The following is a 17,064-nucleotide window of genomic DNA, read 5'->3' on the forward strand; positions in this document are numbered from 1 at the left end:
TAAAAATGGTATTGTTTTGTTTATATCTGTTTACTAGTGAATGCATATGATTTTGACTGGATTTTACATTTAGATTAAATAATAAAGAAGAAAAATTAATTACTTTTATTTACTCTCAAAGTTTATCAATCAGCTAAAAATATTTTTTCTAGATACTGTGTTAAAAGAAAGTATAAGAACATTCCATCAATAATACGAAATGAAAGTTAAAAAAAAAATTAATTGTTAATTAAACCAAAAGCGATTGATAGAGTTTTAATACTCTTCCAATAAAATCTCAGAAGAAAGCTTTTGATACTTTATTGGATGGATATTAAAACCCCATCAATCATTTTTACTTTAACTAGATTCTTTTTCCGCGCTACGCGCGGATTATGTATTTTAAATTAGTATAACTATATAACGTTTTAATTAGTTTTTGTTTTATTTTATATTTAGTGTATTGTTTTTTTTTCTTTTTGCATGTCTCATTTTCCCAATATTAACTTAATAAGTTATTATTTGCGTAAGTGTTTTTGGTTGGTCAGTCTCTAAATTTTCTTCAATAATTTTATTGATGTTTATTTTTTTATATTTTAACATAATTTAGAATTAATAAACCGAAAAAATGTCTTCAACATTAAAGCATATTAAGATACTTTGGATTTTTTTATTGCTTTTTGATTTAGTTATGATCTTGTATACTCTTTTGTGATTTTAATAATGCCTCAAAATGATTTGATTTGTATTATTTTTGACCTATTCTGAAGCTGCAAACAACATCAATAGTGGTGTTAGTAAATTTTTTTTTTCAAATATTGAAGCGAGTAATAATTTTCACATACTTTCATAGTAATTTATATTTTAAATTTAATCATGTTTTTTCATATGTAAATTATTGCATCAAACTGGGGAGATTTGTTTTTATTTGACCAGTTCAACTTAATAATTTCATTGTTTTGTGCTTGGTTTATTGATATAAAATGGGGAATTTAATTTCAATTTTTCTTTATTGTTAGACAGAGTCTTGTTTTTTGTAAAATATGTTTTATTATGTAAAGCGGAAAAATAATAGTACTTATCACTACAAAATAAGATATTTTAGGTTATTTTCTGTTAAATTTTGTAAGTTTAATAATATTATTTGTATATATGACTTTCAACATAGTTTAAAATTATCAAAAATTCATCATAAGTAAATGCATCGGAATAACAATTGTTTGATAATGCATTTCAAAGTATTATTATAGGTTTGGGAGTTTTCTTTGGAGTTGATTGTTGAATAATAGTCTCAGAACTGAGACTATATTTATTCGTTTCATGGTGCAATATTAAGTTTAATAAAAGATAATAATTTAAAACATACACCAAATAAAAAAACATATAAAATATAATATTATATAATAATGTTCATTATTTTTAAAATAGATCAATTATGTATATGTTCAAGAAATTAAAAAAGCGATTTCAAATCTTAAATCATTGAATTGGTTTTTTATATCCATCATATTTTTAGACCGGCAAATTTAAGTAACATATCTTCTTGAAATAGAAAATAGATTAAATATTTTTTCTGTATTTTAATTTTTGTATATTGTCTGTATGTTTTTTGTTTTGTTTTAATTATAATCTTGATGATAATAGAGTAAATAATTTCTACTTTTTGGTGGTAGACTTATGAATGGATTAAAAATTTGCTAAATAAATACATACAGAGAAAAAGTAGTGTACGAACCAAGATTTTTTGGAAGAATAAATTTAGACAATACAAAAAGAAAGGAAATACGAAGCCGCAAACGAAACATGAACAACATTGCTGTTTAACAATTACGGTAAGAGAAATGTATTTGTTATGATATTTTGACAAAGTTTAAAACGTACATGTATATGTATCTTAATTTCAAAAACTTATTTTCCATTTGAGAAATTGACCTAACTGAGAACTAACGCAACATAAAAAAAAACAATAATGATTTATGAAACCTCTATTCCCTTTCTCTGAAACGCTATGTCAAGTCCAAACGATGGAGATAAACGACTTGTGCGTTTTCTTTGATCTTCTTATGGAAGAAGAGACAGAGCTGAGACCCGAAAAGGACATAGTCTTCTTATCTGACTTCTTATTCGCACTGGCATTGTGATGAACCGCGTTCTATGGTGAAGTTGTTTGCTTGAAATTACACTCGCTTGCTCCTCTCCATATAGCTGCAGAGAATCAATGTTCTTAACTTTTGACATTAGATGAAGCTGTTCAAGCCCAATTCCAAGATCACCAGTTGAAGTTGTAGAATATTTTGTTTTTTTTTCAACTCCTGAAAGGTCAAGGCACCAACTAAGGAATAAAAAGATTTCCAGTTCCACATGCATAACCAGGATGATGCAAAGCACAAAAACATACAATTAGCGAGAATTACCTTGCTCGCACCCATACACATGAAATGATTAGCAGCCTAACAAAGAAAATAAAATGCATTAGTTCATCAGTAAGAAGATCCATGTCACATTCAACAGCCGAAAATTAAACTTACCAAAACAGCATGACACAACTTCTGCTCTTCTTCCTTATTTCTTGAATTTTTTTTGTTCCTTTTCAAGTGCAAGGTGTAATGGGATCCATGAGACACTGAGAACCAATGCGGCTTTCTACGTAGATGTAAGGGAGACTGGCCTGCGGAGAGCACAAAATGCAAACCGCAATCGCTACTGAGACCACAAAGCCTAGCTGTGTCTGTGCGATTTAAGTGCCTGAAGGCTAACTTAAAGGGACGATGAATGAAGCGAAAGAGGCATTTAAATATGAAGAGAGTAAATGTGAAAGTTACATAACTACTACAACCAAAATCTGCTGTTACGTAACTAAGTAAATCCACTAACCTTTTATCAAAATCTATCATCATCATGGATCTGCCTTAGTGATACTTCCCCTGACTCTTGTCCTGCTTGCATGATTCATATCTGATGTACTTCTTGCATCTGTTTTTAACACATTGACCAAACCCTAGTCCACTTTATTTTTTGTTTCCACTCTTTAAGTTAGAATATAGATATATGATTAGGAGATTTTGACCAAACAAAAAGAAAGATATATGATTAGGAGATTAGTTCAGAAATTACCTTAGAGATTTGTTGTTAGCTTTGAAGCGAGAGAGTGCAGAGTGTTCCTCTCAAGGATGTTGGTCTCATGGGGCTATTGATCGCAGGTAGATTTCATCATCACCTTCTTTCTTCTGGTCAGCTTCTACTTTCTACTGACATTGTGATGAACTAACTGCCTTCTCAGGTGAGCTTCTTGCTTGCAATTGCAGTCACCTGCTCCTCTCCATATAGCTGCATTGAACTAATGGCAATAATATGAAGCAACAATTGCACTCGCTTTCTCCTCTCCATATAAAATATTAGTCTACCAATGTTCGAAAAAACATTCTCCACAAATTTGCAGTTAGAAATCTTGACGTTAACCAACATGCATATATGGATCTTGCGAGATTGTATTATACCTTGGACGTGCAGTAAAAAATTGATGTTTACAAAAAATATCATTTTGCATCAGGTGTGAGTGTTGATCCAATAGAACAATGCTTATAAGAACTCATTTCTCTGTACATAGCAAAAAAGTATAAAAACTGCATCCATAAGAGATCAAGAAACTTGACACTGACCAAAGATATTCAGAAAGCCTGCCTCCAATAGCACTGCTTGAGTTCTCAGAGCCTCATCGAACCAGCAACCCACGTCGGATCTAAATGGAGACATTATACCTTTAGAGGCCAACCTAAATCAAAACACAGAACTAATGTAAGGTCAAATACTTTCAAAAATCAACAGACCCAATGTGTGACCAAAGTGAAGATTACACTCGACGTGGGTTGCCGTCGAGGAAGGATCGAAGTCGAAGGCGTCGTAACAGGCCTGAGCCATTTCGCCGGATCATCTCCGATCTGAGAACCGGGTCCATCGGGTCCGTTAACCCGGCCCAATCGTCTTCTCCTTGGATCTTACGCCACGTGTCTCTAAGCCTCCTCTCTTCCTCGGTTTTCTTATCGCGCCGGCGGAAATCCTCCGCCGTATGCCACTGTTCTCCACTGCCGTCGGTTAATCCTTGCTGTTCACGCTCGAGCCTGGAGATGACGGCGGATAAAAATGCCTCGTTGGTTCTAGAGAGAGAAGCTTTCGTAGCTACTCGGGATCTTTTCTCCAGAAGATGAATGAACAAAGGTTCAGGGAGCTGGTGGTTTTGAACGACAGTGATAGTTCTTCGTGAGAAGGCTGTGAGAAGGAGTGGCCGCCATTGTTGAGAATCCTTGCTATGATTCCCAAAACGCAGCCTCTGTCCACTAAATACTTCACCTTGTCACAGTTCATGATTCATAGCTTTTGTCATAAGCTACAAACAGAAAATAATATAAAGTATACATAAACAACATAGAATACTATTAAAATTTTTACTTTTTGTATGTATAGATTCTTTTTTCTGAAAAACAGTTGATTTTGCCTTGTTGTTAGCCATGGATGCGGTGGGTTTTGATTTCCAGAATGTGGAGCCGTTGACAGAGAGAGACGGGAATACAATAGATAGGGTGATGCTTGGGGATTTAGGGATTTGAAGTGGAGAGGGAGACAAACAGACTATAATTAAATGATGCATTGAAATGAAAAGAAAGATGAAGAGACGATTAGTTTCAATCATCAACTTGTTCGCAACGAAGAAGTAGGACAGGTCGAGCTGATGTGGCAACTTAAAGCTTTGTGATAGGTTGATTTTTTATGCTTATGTGGACAGCTTACATGTTGATCTTATTCCTCTTTTATTATTGTTAGATTAGCAATTAATAACTTTTTAAAACCTCGGCCCTCATACTATTGATGAAGATGTTCTAATACACAAAACAAATTTATTCTACTTCGAACAGCAATATATATTTACTCTATTTTTTTTTACAACGATAACTAAACTATGATAAATATTTATTCTACTTTCTTTTCCATTTTTATTTATTTCCTCTTATTTACTCCAAATGTCCCAACCACAATCTATATGTACGTGAAAAAGATAAGACATGTTATAAAGTTTATTTTTAACGCTAATTTATTATGATATTACAATTATGAGAAATATTAAATAGACGATTCGACAACCGACAATACTATATGCTTTATGAAGATCTACACTTAATTGTGTCACTTGAGACGTCTTATGAAAATCCACGTCTGACCGGATTTATTTGCATCATGATGAATATCACTTGTAAGTTTTTTCCGTATTCTCCATAATTGTCTAATAAATCACTTTTGCCCGGAATTGAACCTTATACCTCATATATAATGTGCAATCCGATTCGAATTCCAGACCTGGGTATAAAAGTCTTTAAACCTTAACCATTATGATATGGTACTTCTACAATTTTGTTATGCACATGAAAAATGATTCATTGGTGAATTATGTTAATATTGGTGATTAATTATGTTTAAGTTTACTATTATTTTTTACCAAAGCATCAAAATTTGGCCCATCGCGAGCCCATCTAGGCGAACCATGTAAAGCACAAAACCCAACAAATCAAAACCGTGCGTTTTTAGGAAATGTGTTTTTTTTTTTTCATTGTATCTGTCGGTTGTTGTTTCGACGTCGAAATCGAATCCAGGCTAGACTCCGAGCGAGAGAGGTGAAGAGGAACAGCGATGGCATTGACGGTGGCGAAGAGTGCGTTGGAGACGATTAGAGAGAAAGGTCTCGGTGGCTTTCTCAGGATGATCCGTGAAGAAGGCTTCCTGTAAGCTCTTCTTCCTCTTTCTCAGCTTATTTCATTTTGCGATCTCCTGGATTTGATTGAATCCTGTAAAACCTAGCAATTGGGTTCTTAATACAATCTATCATGTTCTAATTGGTTCATTTCAATTTTTTGTTTACCTGATTACAGGAGATGCCTACCAGATGGGAACCTCTTGTAAGCATCTATCTCTTATATTTACTGTTTCCCATCTTTAGAGATTATTTTAAAAATATTATTCAATTGATTGTTCAAGAATCACAATAGAGTTGAAAGGTAGTGTAGTTTAGTTTAAGTTGAATATGTTTTTCTAATAGGCTCTCTACATAATTGGTGAATTTGGCCGCATTAACATCAACCTTGCTTAAAGATCATTTCTTTTATGCATGCTTTGAATATATGGAGCTTGAATTAACGTTTTTTAGATTTTTAATACAGGGATGTTGTGCATATGAATGTTAGATTTTGCAAAATATAACATCATTGGATTCAAGTATTTGCTTAGTAGTGTCATTGGTTCTGCCATTACTGATAACTATGATTATATACTACTTTGCTTTTGCTTAACATCATGACATCCGTCTTTTGTTCGCTTGCTGATTCCGATTGTTAGTGTATCACATAATATACTTGAATATTGTGTTTTATTTCCACCTTCTTTTTGTTTGGCCTTGCTGTTGAGTCATAGTTTCTGATCAGTATAAGTTTTGGTGTCTCTTGTTTGATCATTCAAGGCAAACTAAAATACACAACATTGGAGCAACTCTTGTTGGTGTGGACAAGTTCGGTAACAAATACTACCAGAAGCTCGGTGATACTCAATACGGTACGCATTTCTTTCTAATAACTTTTTTTTTTCTAATAACTTGATGCGTTGTTGCCTGTTTAAAACCATGCTTTTGCTAAATATAAAACCATGCTTTTGCTAAATACTGATGCCACTATAGGATTCATGATACCTGATATCTCTCTTCCAATAAACTTTATATAGTTGACTTCAGATGTCTTGTCTACTTTTGAATTGTAGCATTTGGTTTAACCATGGAACCTTTTTATCCAAATAGCTTCCGTTATTTGCTAGATCACAGCATAATCTGATGTCTCAGTAAATTCGGAGTAAGATTAGTTGAGCCTTTTAACCTAATCCACCAGAGATTTGTATAGCCTTGTTTAGAAATGCCTAAGTTGTTATCGAAGTAAAATCAAATCCAGTCTATGTGATAGTTTTGAGGATATACGTGCTCAACTTCTCCCTTAAATGATCTTTTATCTGTTGAAGACATTGTGGTGAAACTATGAATGTGTATATAAAGAGTGTTTAGCCAATTTGATTTTACATTGAGTCACTTCACTAACAGGTAGACACAGATGGGTAGAGTACGCATCCAAGGATCGTTACAACGCATCTCAAGTACCAGCGGAATGGCACGGATGGCTTCATTTCATCACTGATCACACTGGAGATGAGGTATGAATAAAGCCAATTCCAAATCCGCTATCTCGGGTAGTAAATAAGTTGCTTACTAACTTGAAAACAAACAATGTCTCTCTTTCTTTCTGTTTGAAGCTGTTGAGTCAGAAACCGAAGAGGTATGGGATTGAGCATAGAGAGAACTTCTCAGGAGAAGGTGATGCATACATTTACCATTCTAAAGGACATACCTTGAACCCGGGGCAAAAGAACTGGACTCGTTACCAACCTTGGGTTCCCACCAAGACCAAGTAAGAACGTGAGAGCTCTGGTTGATGCGCTCTGAGAATCTCTCTGAGTGATTTGTTGTCCTGTTTCTGTCTCTTGAATAGATTTGTTGTTCTGTTTCTGTCTCTTGAATAAAAGCAAACTTTTTTGGATCTAAAGCTGAACAATTGGTATTTATGTGAATTGTATAATTGTTGTTATGCTGTTTCATCTAATATTTGCTTGCTTAAGCTTTACTTCATCACCTCTAGAGAGGAGTGTAGAGGACTAAATAAAATATTATTTTGAAAAACAATTTTGTCAATTATAATTTACAACCTTGTAGATTAGTTAAAGATTTGTATATTAATCAACGTAAATTACAGAAATAAATTATGCAGACATAAGTAAATTACAATGGCCCTAGTGGTACAAACATGAGAATATGCTCCATATGATAAAAAACCCCAAATTAGAATTTATGGCTGAAAACGAAGAAAAATATCTTGCACCAAGATATTAAAACGAAGGTAGATATTTTTTTTGAAAACGGGATATTCTAATTGTCGGCTTTACAAAAAAAAAATTGAATAGCACATAAAATATGTTTTGTAAAAAAAATTAATCTGGTTAAGACATAAGACAAAAAAAAAACAATTAGATTCTGACCACAGAAAACAATGTATTAAAGGAAACTAATCGGGTGAGAGTAAACAGTGATCCTCCTCCTAATTTGAAATGTCCGTTGACAGTTATTATAACACTGGCACAAATGGTCGTCTTCTCTCTTCCTCACAATTCTCACCTCTGCAAAAACAAACCTCGTTGAGCTCAAAAAGACAAAAGTCCTCTGTACAAACCCAGAGAGCGAGTTCCTCTATCTCTGTCTCCCTGCCGCAGCCATGGTGTTTGATTCCGAGAAGCAATCGATCGCTTCTCTTGGACAGGTCTCAAACTTCTCTTTCACACATCTTCGTTTGATATTCTCTCTAGTTTTCTCCGTTCACCGACAAAAAAAACTATACTAGATTTTTCTTCTTTGAGTTTTGAAAATTAGTTTGAATCTCCATGTAATAAGTGCAACTTGGCTTAACTGGGATGTAAATTTGTAAGCATGAGATTAGACCTTAGCCTTATTGATTTTGAATAAAAATGAATATTATTAAATCATGTATGATGTATCTGAAACTGGTGTTGCTGTGTAAGGTTGGTGATTCATCTTCAGGTGGGATTAACTCAGTCAAAGAGCCTCTGATTAAGGAGAATCACCACAGCCCAGAAGACTACTCTGTTCTTGCAGCCATTCCTCCGTGAGTTCTTTTTTGTCCTTTTCCTTTGTTAATGTTAGGTAGTCATTAATACAGTGGTCCCTGAAAGATTGTGGTTGCTATTCACAGATTATTGCCAATGTTTCTGCTAAAAAAGCAAGTGTTTGGTTTGCACATGATCTATGTCTGAAAGCATACTAAGTAAACATTTATTGCACAGGTTTCTCTTTCCAGCTCTTGGAGCTTTGCTTTTTGGTTACGAGATTGGTGCTACTTCTTGTGCAATTATCTCTATTAAGGTAATGCCTTAACCTTTTGGCCTAAAATGACTGTGTTACATAGTTCACACCTGTATCTGCAGTGCCATTGAGTTTCCTTGAATTTCATATGTATTTGTTTATTGTTAATTACTCTGTTTTTTTTTTGCCTTACTGTACAGTCTCCTACGCTAAGTGGGATCTCATGGTACACCTTGTCTCCAGTGGATGTTGGTATCATTGTGAGTTTTGGCCTTTCTTGGTTCTTCCACATGTTGGCTATTGCATTAAATTTTTGTTATTGTTTCCTCCTTATAGGAGCTGTGGTCCAAATACATTTGCTAACACTATTATTAAACGTTTGTGCAGACTAGTGGCTCACTGTACGGTGCCTTAATTGGATCCATTGTGGCATTTAGTATTGCCGACACTATAGGTTTGCTTTCTATCTAATTTACTTATCCTGTGACATAGCAGCATCTCCATCTGAATGAAATTAAATTAATACTTTCAAGGAAGAAGAAAGGAGCTGATCTTGGCTGCATTCTTGTATGTTGTTGGAGCCATTGTGACTTCACTAGCACCTGTCTTCTCTGTCCTGATAATTGGACGGCTTATGTACGGCGTTGGGATTGGACTGGTAATATTTGACTCAGCCGTTTAATTATATTTTATATATTGGCTCTTTGTTTGATTCAGATTAAGATGTTTTTTTTCTATGAGATTCATGCAGCTTTGGAGTACACTCCTTAGGCTTTTTCGTTAGCTTTGAAAGCTGATATGTTCTTATATATTGTAGACAATGCACGCTGCTCCAATGTACATTGCGGAGACTTCACCAAGTCAGATACGTGGACGGATGATATCACTAAAGGAGTTCTCAACCGTCATTGGTATGGTTGTAAGTTCTCAAAGGCTCTTTGGATATCAAAAATTTATTGCTCAGTTTTGAAGTTACAGAATGAAACTGACACATGGTAATTTTTGAAGGGAGGTTATGGGATCGGTAGCCTCTGGGTTACTGTTATATCTGGGTGGCGTTACATGTACGCAACGATCATCCCTGTGCCAGTTATCATGGGGATTGGAATGTGTTGGCTACCAGCATCCCCTAGGTGGCTTTTACTTCGCTCTCTCCAGGGGAAAGGCAACGTGGAGAGCCTTCAACAGGCTGCGATCAGGTCTCTTCGCCGTCTTAGAGGGTCTGTTGTTGTTGACTCAGCTGTTGAACAAGTGGACGAGATCTTGGCTGAGCTTTCCTCTGTGGGTGAGGGTAAAGAAGCTACGCTTGGTGAAATATTTCAAGGAAAGTGCTTGAAGGCTCTCACTATAGCTGGAGGTTTAGTCTTGTTGCAACAGGTTGGTGCAGTTATTTCATCAAATGTTTCTAGGAGAAAGAGTGATAGCTAATATATGTTTTTTTTCAAATGGTTACAGATCACTGGGCAACCAAGTGTACTTTACTATGCACCATCAATACTACAGGTTATCTTTTCATTCTCAAATAATATATGTTCTCTTTTTATTTTTAAGTAAGATAACTTATTGATTTGTACCACTAACATTACATGTTTTAGACTGCTGGCTTCTCTGCTGCAACTGATGCAACTAGGATCTCAATTCTACTCGGTCTATTGAAGGTATTGATATGCTTTGTAGTACATTCTCTGGTTAAAACTGGTTTATTCTTGTGAACTAGTTTTTCTGCAGCAAAGGTGTTTTATATGTTTCCTTTTGAAGACTTTAACGTGGTACTTTAATGTTTGCAGTTGGTTATGACTGGGGTTGCTGTTGTAGTGATTGACAAACTTGGAAGGAGGCCTTTACTTTTTGGTGGTGTTAGTGGCATGGTTTGTCCTCTGTCTTCTTCACTCTTGTCTCTTTCTTTCTTTGTTGTCTTAGCCGCTTGTGTGTTTCTAATTGCCTAACAGGTGATCTCATTGTTCCTCTTGGGATCCTACTACATCTTTTATAATACTGTACCGGCTGTTGCTGTAGTTGCATTGCTACTATATGTGGGCTGCTATCAGGTTGACCTTCCTTACATATTTTTGTAATTAAGGTTCCACTCTTGGAAATCATATCTTGTTTATTTTTTTATACAATCTAAAAAAAGGTTTAACATCAATCTTGCAGTTATCCTTTGGCCCTATTGGTTGGTTGATGATCTCAGAGATATTTCCTTTAAAATTAAGAGGTAGAGGAATCAGCATAGCAGTCCTTGTGAATTTCGGCACAAACGCACTTGTCACATTCGCTTTCTCACCTTTAAAGGTAAACATTCCAGAACCAAGAAACTCCTCAGTATATATATTCTTGCAGTACAACGTAGCTGTAACTTTGGAATAACATTTTTCACTAGAGGTTCCCCCATTTAGCTCCTAGCTAACCAACTCAAAGATTGTTTCTGAGGTACAATCCTTTATGCTAACTAGAGGTTTTTGTTTTATGCAGGAGCTGTTTGGAGCAGGAGTATTGTTCTTTGGATTTGGAGTGATATGTGTACTGTCTCTTTTCTTCATATACTTCATTGTACCTGAGACAAAGGGTCTCACTCTTGAAGAGATTGAAGCCAAATGTCTCTAAAAAAAGGTCTTCCTCATCTTAGCTCCGTTTTCACTGATGATGCTTCATTTCTTGAGGCTCTGAATGGCAAACGCAGCAAACTCAAGTGGGCGTAGCCATTTTACCGCGGAATTGGTGAGTGCAGCCTCGCGCGGTAAACGTTTTGGTGCGTTGTTGACCAACTTTTAAAATTTAAATATGTTCTTAATATGTTATCTATAATGCAAAAAGCCACCCATCTATTTTTTGTTCTGTTGCACCTTATTCTTTTTGTGTATTTTTGTTGTGATTGTCCATATAAACAACAATATTTTTCTTTAGTAAGATATGAGATATGAAATTGAAAATAAACCAACTCTTAAATATTTCCTTAACATTGAGAACATTTGATAGAAAAACAAAAATCAAACAAAATTTGGTTACCAAAGAAAACCGGCTAAACCAAAACCAGAACTCTTATATATAAACCAAGTTCACTGAAAGATTCTAGCAGGAAGCAACCAAAAAAACTTTGGAAACTAACTACAATTTCTGGACTTAAATAGGTGTAAATGGGCTTTTATAAACTTTATGGGCCATTTTTATAACTAAAGCCCAAGTCGTTGTTGCTGGTTCTCTCTCTCTCTCTTTGCAAGGAGACTTCCTCTGATTTTCCTTTTTGTAGAGAAGCAAAAAAAAAACAATGGCGTCGAAGCTCTTGAAAGCCCTAATCCGATCGCAGATTCTTCCATCGACGAGGAGGCACTTCAGTGCACCGGTTACCACCCAGCTCGGCGAGCCAACAGACGATCTAGTCGGAAACCACACCAAAAAATGGATGCAGGTACGTACATCTTCCTTTCTCTCCCTAACCGCCTCATTTGTGTGAATTGTTGGTATCCCCGATGAAGATTAGATCGCGATTTGCTCATTACATAGAGTAGTCGATTCGTTTTTGCTGAAAGTTCGTCAAAGGTTTCTGGATTCGTGGAACTGTGTTTACTGGATTGTAATTGGATTGTAGAAATCAAATCATAAGGTATCCTATCATTTTCGCTAATTTTCCTTAGTGAATTTGATTAAATGAAGATACAATTTTCTATGTTGGATCAGAATTTATGGAGACGTGATATCATTCTTTGAATCTGCTCAGATGATTTTTTTTTTTTCGAATATTGAGAATATGTTCTTGAGGGGATTAAAACTACATGTGCAAGTTTGCCAAAAGGGCTGAGGGCACAGAATAAGACTAGGCACTTTAGATAGCTTTAGTATGAAGTAGATAAGTGTTCTCATGGTGTACTATCTTTGATGGCTTATTGTTGTGGGCATCAGCTTATAATATATGTATTTGCTATTGTGATTTGATTCTGCAACTCCCTGAGTCTAATAAGTGAAAAATAATAATTCAATGATTGCATGGCATAACCAATAGTCCAATCATCACATTCGTTAGCTTAATAGCCTTCTGGCTTGGATTGGAATCACTTCCTTTTACTGATGAATCCTGTGAGCTTGAAAATTTTACACATGTTAGTTTACAGTTTAGCTCTCTATGTTTGTTAGTCGACAGTTTCGTTTGAGCTCTCTCCTTTAGCTGTACGTCACTTCTCTTTGTTAGTTAACAGTTTTGTATTGGTTCTTTTCTGGTAAATTATGAAGTTTCGTCACTTAATCACTTCCTTGGTGGTTTTGCAATAACGTGGCTAAAGAAGTTAATATATAACAGGATTTAAGCAAGAAGTCACCAATGGAACTGATCAACGAGGTCCCACCTATCAAAGTCAAAGGAAGGACTGCTGCTTGTGAAGGAGGTTTGTTTCCTCTTCTCATCACTGGCCTAAAGTTATTTTGATTTTGTGATTATACCAAACTGGAAGTTGATTTAATTATGGACTTTGATATAACATTGCAGACACCAATCCAGCACTCGGTCATCCAATTGAGTTCATTTGCCTCGACCTACACGAGCCTGCCGTCTGCAAGTACTGTGGCCTTCGCTATGTTCAAGATCATCATCACTAAGAGCAACATTCTGAAAATCAAGAAAAATCCTCAGTCTCTATTTCTTCTCCTTTTTATTGCATTGTCAAGTTTGTGTGATGCTCCGACATCTTCAGATATTCATATCTAATAAAGGATTCGATCAATCTTTGATTATGTCTGACCTCACTGTCTTTTACATGTCACCGAGAATTTGCTATATAACCAGTGTCGAGCTTGTTTCCTCTTGGAAAAAAAAATATTAGTGTCGACAAAATCTCGATTTTTATTAGTACAATAATTTAAGCTATGCTAAAAGCAAATTAACTTAAACTGTAACACAAGGGTACAACAAGACCTCTCTCCTTGACCAAAAAGGAGTAACAATAGTGTTGAAATCTCTTTTCGTTTTGCTTCTTTTAAAAAGTGTGAAGGTGAGACCAACTTGATTAACTTACACATCAAAAATCTCATTTGGCATCGGTTCCAGCCAATTTTCTTCTCTGCTGATGCTCTGCAACTTTGTAATCCACAACCTCTCTGAACAGCACAGAGTCCAACACACAGTCTTCACTACCATAAACAGCTGCCTGAACACTCGCCATCAGCTTCGCAATCTCTCTCCCTGAAAACCCTTCGGTTTTTGCAGCCGCTTCCTTCAAGAGCTCTTCGGTGACACCCTTAATCTCGATCTTCTGCTGCTCTTTCTTGAAGAGACGGTCGAACAAACCTGGCTTTCTTGGACCAGCCTGAGCTATGTACTTTTCTAGATACAGGTTTAGAAGCTTGAACCGCTCTTCTTCTCCTGGTAAGGGAAACTCAAGAACCTCGTCCACACGGTCAGCCACGGCTGAGTCTAAGTCACCTGGTCGATTTGTGGCGAGTGCTAAGACTATGTCTTTGGACTGATCACCCGTGCGGAAGAGAAGAGCGTTTAGTGCACTCCTTTGAGCTTCACTCATGTATGTTTTGTTCCTCCTGTTAAATTGTGATATCAAAACCATGAACAGAGCATGTGATATGATCTGAGTAACAACACTTACTCGCACAAAAATGCATCAGCTTCATCAATGAAGAGTAATAAGCCTCTCTTAGACTTCTTCCCCCAATCAAACAGCTGGTGAATCTTTGTAACAGCCTGAGATCCAAGAGGAGCAACATCTCCACCAGTCATCAATGCATAATCCAAACCCTACATATATTATATATCCATTTAGCTATCTTATATACCAATTTTTTTCAATAAATTAAAACAAACATAAATAGAATACATACAGATTTACGAGCAAGCTCCCTGGCGGCCATTGTTTTGCCTGTTCCTGGAGGACCATAGAAAAGCATGTTTCTGAAAGGAGCTTGGTGTGATTTTGTGTTGGCGGTGGCATTAGCTAAGTGTTCAATTCTCTTCTGTAAGGAAGGATGCAGAATAACATCACCAAACCCCTTTCCATTATTGGCAGCTGACCCCTTTCCACGCAATGTGGACATTACACGAGAAACCGAACCAGACCAAGGGTACTTGCCCCTTGAGGATTCTCGGATCAAGGATGGCTGTCCTAATATTCTGTCCACATAGCTCCATATAACCTTTGCTCCTTCTCTGCAACAAGCAGTCGTCTAAGATTAAATTTCAATATTGCAGAACTACTGACTAAAAGACAAACTAAGAAACTAAAAACGAGAAACGAGAAATTTTCTTCATCAAAATTATAATAATTATTATTGTGAGGAAACTTCCACAATAATTAGAATTCCTTAGCTATTTTCTCAACCATTCAGCAACGAGAACTCATGCCAATTTTTTCTCAACCTGCGGATAAAATTATATAGTGTTTACCTCGTCGTGTAGATTCCAGCTGCAAGAGCGGTGACACCCCCAACAGCAACAATCAGTTTGTTCTGATCGGTCAGAATTGCACGCAACCCGCCTAGGAAAAAAAGTTTAAAGTGTCAAACACATGTTACTGCGATTATTCCATATGCTAATGCAATATATCGATTATAATGTCACAAATCTAAATCTATTTCAACCACTAATTCATGTCACACCAGCGCAAATTGAAAATGGATTTCATGTCTAGACAACAGAGACATCATGTATGGAATAAAATCTCGCACCTCCGATATGGTCGAATGTAGTGTTAATGGCAGCAACCCATTTCTCCCTTTCTGCATTAGCACGATCAACAAGCATTCTCCTGTTTACATCTTCAGCGAGCCTTGCTTCGTGTGCTCTTCCTTCAGCTTCTGCTATAGCTTTGACCTTGATCGTCTCGCGTTCAATCTCAGCCTTCTCCCTCTCGGTTTGTCGCCTCTGCGCCTGGATCTGCTCCTCGGTAGCTCGTCGAGCTTGTTCCTGCCTGATTGCGGAATCTTCTTGCATTTTCACAAGTTCTTGGTTTCTTGTCCTGTGATACTCATTCTCAGCCTGTAAAAACGATATAAACACAACAACACCTTTTAGAATGAAGAAAAGAAGCTCTAAATGTGTGATTAAAGTTACATGCCTGCATCCTCTTTCTTGCCAAATCATCTTCATAACGAGCCATCTGAGATTTAGTCTGCGCTTGGTGCTGAGCAAGTTTTTTGTGTTCATCGTATATCACCTTTTGTCTCTCCTGTAAAATTGAAATGATGCAGACAAAAGTGTTCACAGTGATCACTAAGGGCTATAATGTTGAAAATGTCAGGCACACAACTATGCTGTTCAGAAACATCTAAGCCGATGATGCAGACAACGTGTTAAGTGTTCACAGAGATCACTAAGGGCTATAATGTTAGAAGCAGGGTTTTTCAAACTTTACTAAAATAAAAGTATAATCTTTATACTAACTCATTCCCATTAAGTAGCCATAGTTGTAAATTGTAACACAACACAAATACATATAAACATACTAAATATTAAAACATGGGATAATAATTATTAAAGAGAGTATATCTTACGGTTTCAGCTTGGGCTTGCATAGCTTTATACTCTTGCGCCTTGGCTGCAAACTCAGTTTGCTTTGTCTCTTCTTGCTGCTTAATACTCTCAAACACCTGAAATAAAATAAAAACAGACACACACACACACACACACAACAACGGTGAGAGCCTGAAAGAGACCAATGCTGAGATCCGACAAAGAGATCTTATCTGGTAATAATAATTCAATTGTTTTAGAAAGAAGAAAAAAAATACATTTTTGGCGTAAGAGGAGTTGTTGATCTCCTTCAATGCCTTAGCTCCACGCTCCAGCGCCTCCGGATCGAAACCACCTGAACTCGTCCTCGGATTATCATTCCGAGCTCTCGGAGGAGGAGGAGGAGCTGAAGACTCTTCACCAGCCGTCGACGGCGGAGAAGAAGCAGCCTGCTGCTGGGGATTCGCAGGAGGGAAAGTGAAAGGGCCATCAGCAGCAGCGACTTTCGATTGCGAAAGAGAAACGGAAGCTGCGACGGCTGTAATCAAACCAATCGCACATTTCTGAGCCATGCTATTTCGGGATTTGAGAATTGGTGTAATGTAGGAAGAGATTGGCTTGGAGAAGACGATCTTGGAGAAGGTTCTCAAGGTTTTTCGTAGGGTTTCGGCGGTTAACCGATAAC

The 17,064-nt window shown here is 36.4% G+C and overlaps 4 protein-coding genes across 4 annotated transcripts; 3 read left to right on the forward strand and 1 right to left on the reverse strand.

The window, feature by feature from the left end:
• The first annotated feature begins 5,553 nt into the window (after window positions 1–5,553).
• LOC106432850 (probable NADH dehydrogenase [ubiquinone] 1 alpha subcomplex subunit 12) lies at window positions 5,554–7,646 on the forward strand. Its single transcript, XM_013873697.3, has 5 exons — window positions 5,554–5,750; window positions 5,898–5,924; window positions 6,482–6,573; window positions 7,106–7,215; window positions 7,315–7,646. Exons 1-5 carry the CDS (start codon window positions 5,659–5,661, stop codon window positions 7,471–7,473), a joined length of 480 nt encoding a protein of 159 aa, XP_013729151.2. The 5' UTR covers window positions 5,554–5,658; the 3' UTR covers window positions 7,474–7,646.
• Window positions 7,647–8,111: 465 nt separating this feature from the next.
• On the forward strand, window positions 8,112–11,866 carry LOC106435807 (D-xylose-proton symporter-like 1). The gene is made up of 14 exons (XM_048739801.1): window positions 8,112–8,372; window positions 8,632–8,735; window positions 8,914–8,992; window positions 9,133–9,192; window positions 9,320–9,386; window positions 9,466–9,590; window positions 9,750–9,851; window positions 9,941–10,309; window positions 10,388–10,435; window positions 10,528–10,590; window positions 10,720–10,800; window positions 10,882–10,980; window positions 11,087–11,224; window positions 11,405–11,866. Exons 1-14 carry the CDS (start codon window positions 8,328–8,330, stop codon window positions 11,534–11,536), a joined length of 1,512 nt encoding a protein of 503 aa, XP_048595758.1. The 5' UTR covers window positions 8,112–8,327; the 3' UTR covers window positions 11,537–11,866.
• A 255-nt stretch (window positions 11,867–12,121) lies between these two features.
• Window positions 12,122–13,654, forward strand: LOC106435809 (NADH dehydrogenase [ubiquinone] iron-sulfur protein 6, mitochondrial). The gene is made up of 3 exons (XM_013876735.3): window positions 12,122–12,338; window positions 13,224–13,308; window positions 13,410–13,654. Exons 1-3 carry the CDS (start codon window positions 12,198–12,200, stop codon window positions 13,517–13,519), a joined length of 336 nt encoding a protein of 111 aa, XP_013732189.2. The 5' UTR covers window positions 12,122–12,197; the 3' UTR covers window positions 13,520–13,654.
• Window positions 13,655–13,739: 85 nt separating this feature from the next.
• On the reverse strand, window positions 13,740–17,061 carry LOC125577845 (ATPase family AAA domain-containing protein 3-like). The gene is made up of 8 exons (XM_048739798.1): window positions 16,658–17,061; window positions 16,421–16,516; window positions 15,985–16,095; window positions 15,596–15,905; window positions 15,315–15,405; window positions 14,753–15,077; window positions 14,521–14,669; window positions 13,740–14,455 (listed from the first exon to the last, which is right to left on the reverse strand). The coding sequence occupies exons 1-8, from the start codon at window positions 16,949–16,951 to the stop codon at window positions 13,948–13,950; spliced, it is 1,884 nt and encodes a 627-aa protein (XP_048595755.1). The 5' UTR covers window positions 16,952–17,061; the 3' UTR covers window positions 13,740–13,947.
• Window positions 17,062–17,064: the final 3 nt, after the last annotated feature.

Source organism: Brassica napus, chromosome A1 (genome assembly GCF_020379485.1).
Source record: "Brassica napus cultivar Da-Ae chromosome A1, Da-Ae, whole genome shotgun sequence".
In the NCBI taxonomy this organism is placed as follows: domain Eukaryota; kingdom Viridiplantae; phylum Streptophyta; class Magnoliopsida; order Brassicales; family Brassicaceae; genus Brassica; species Brassica napus.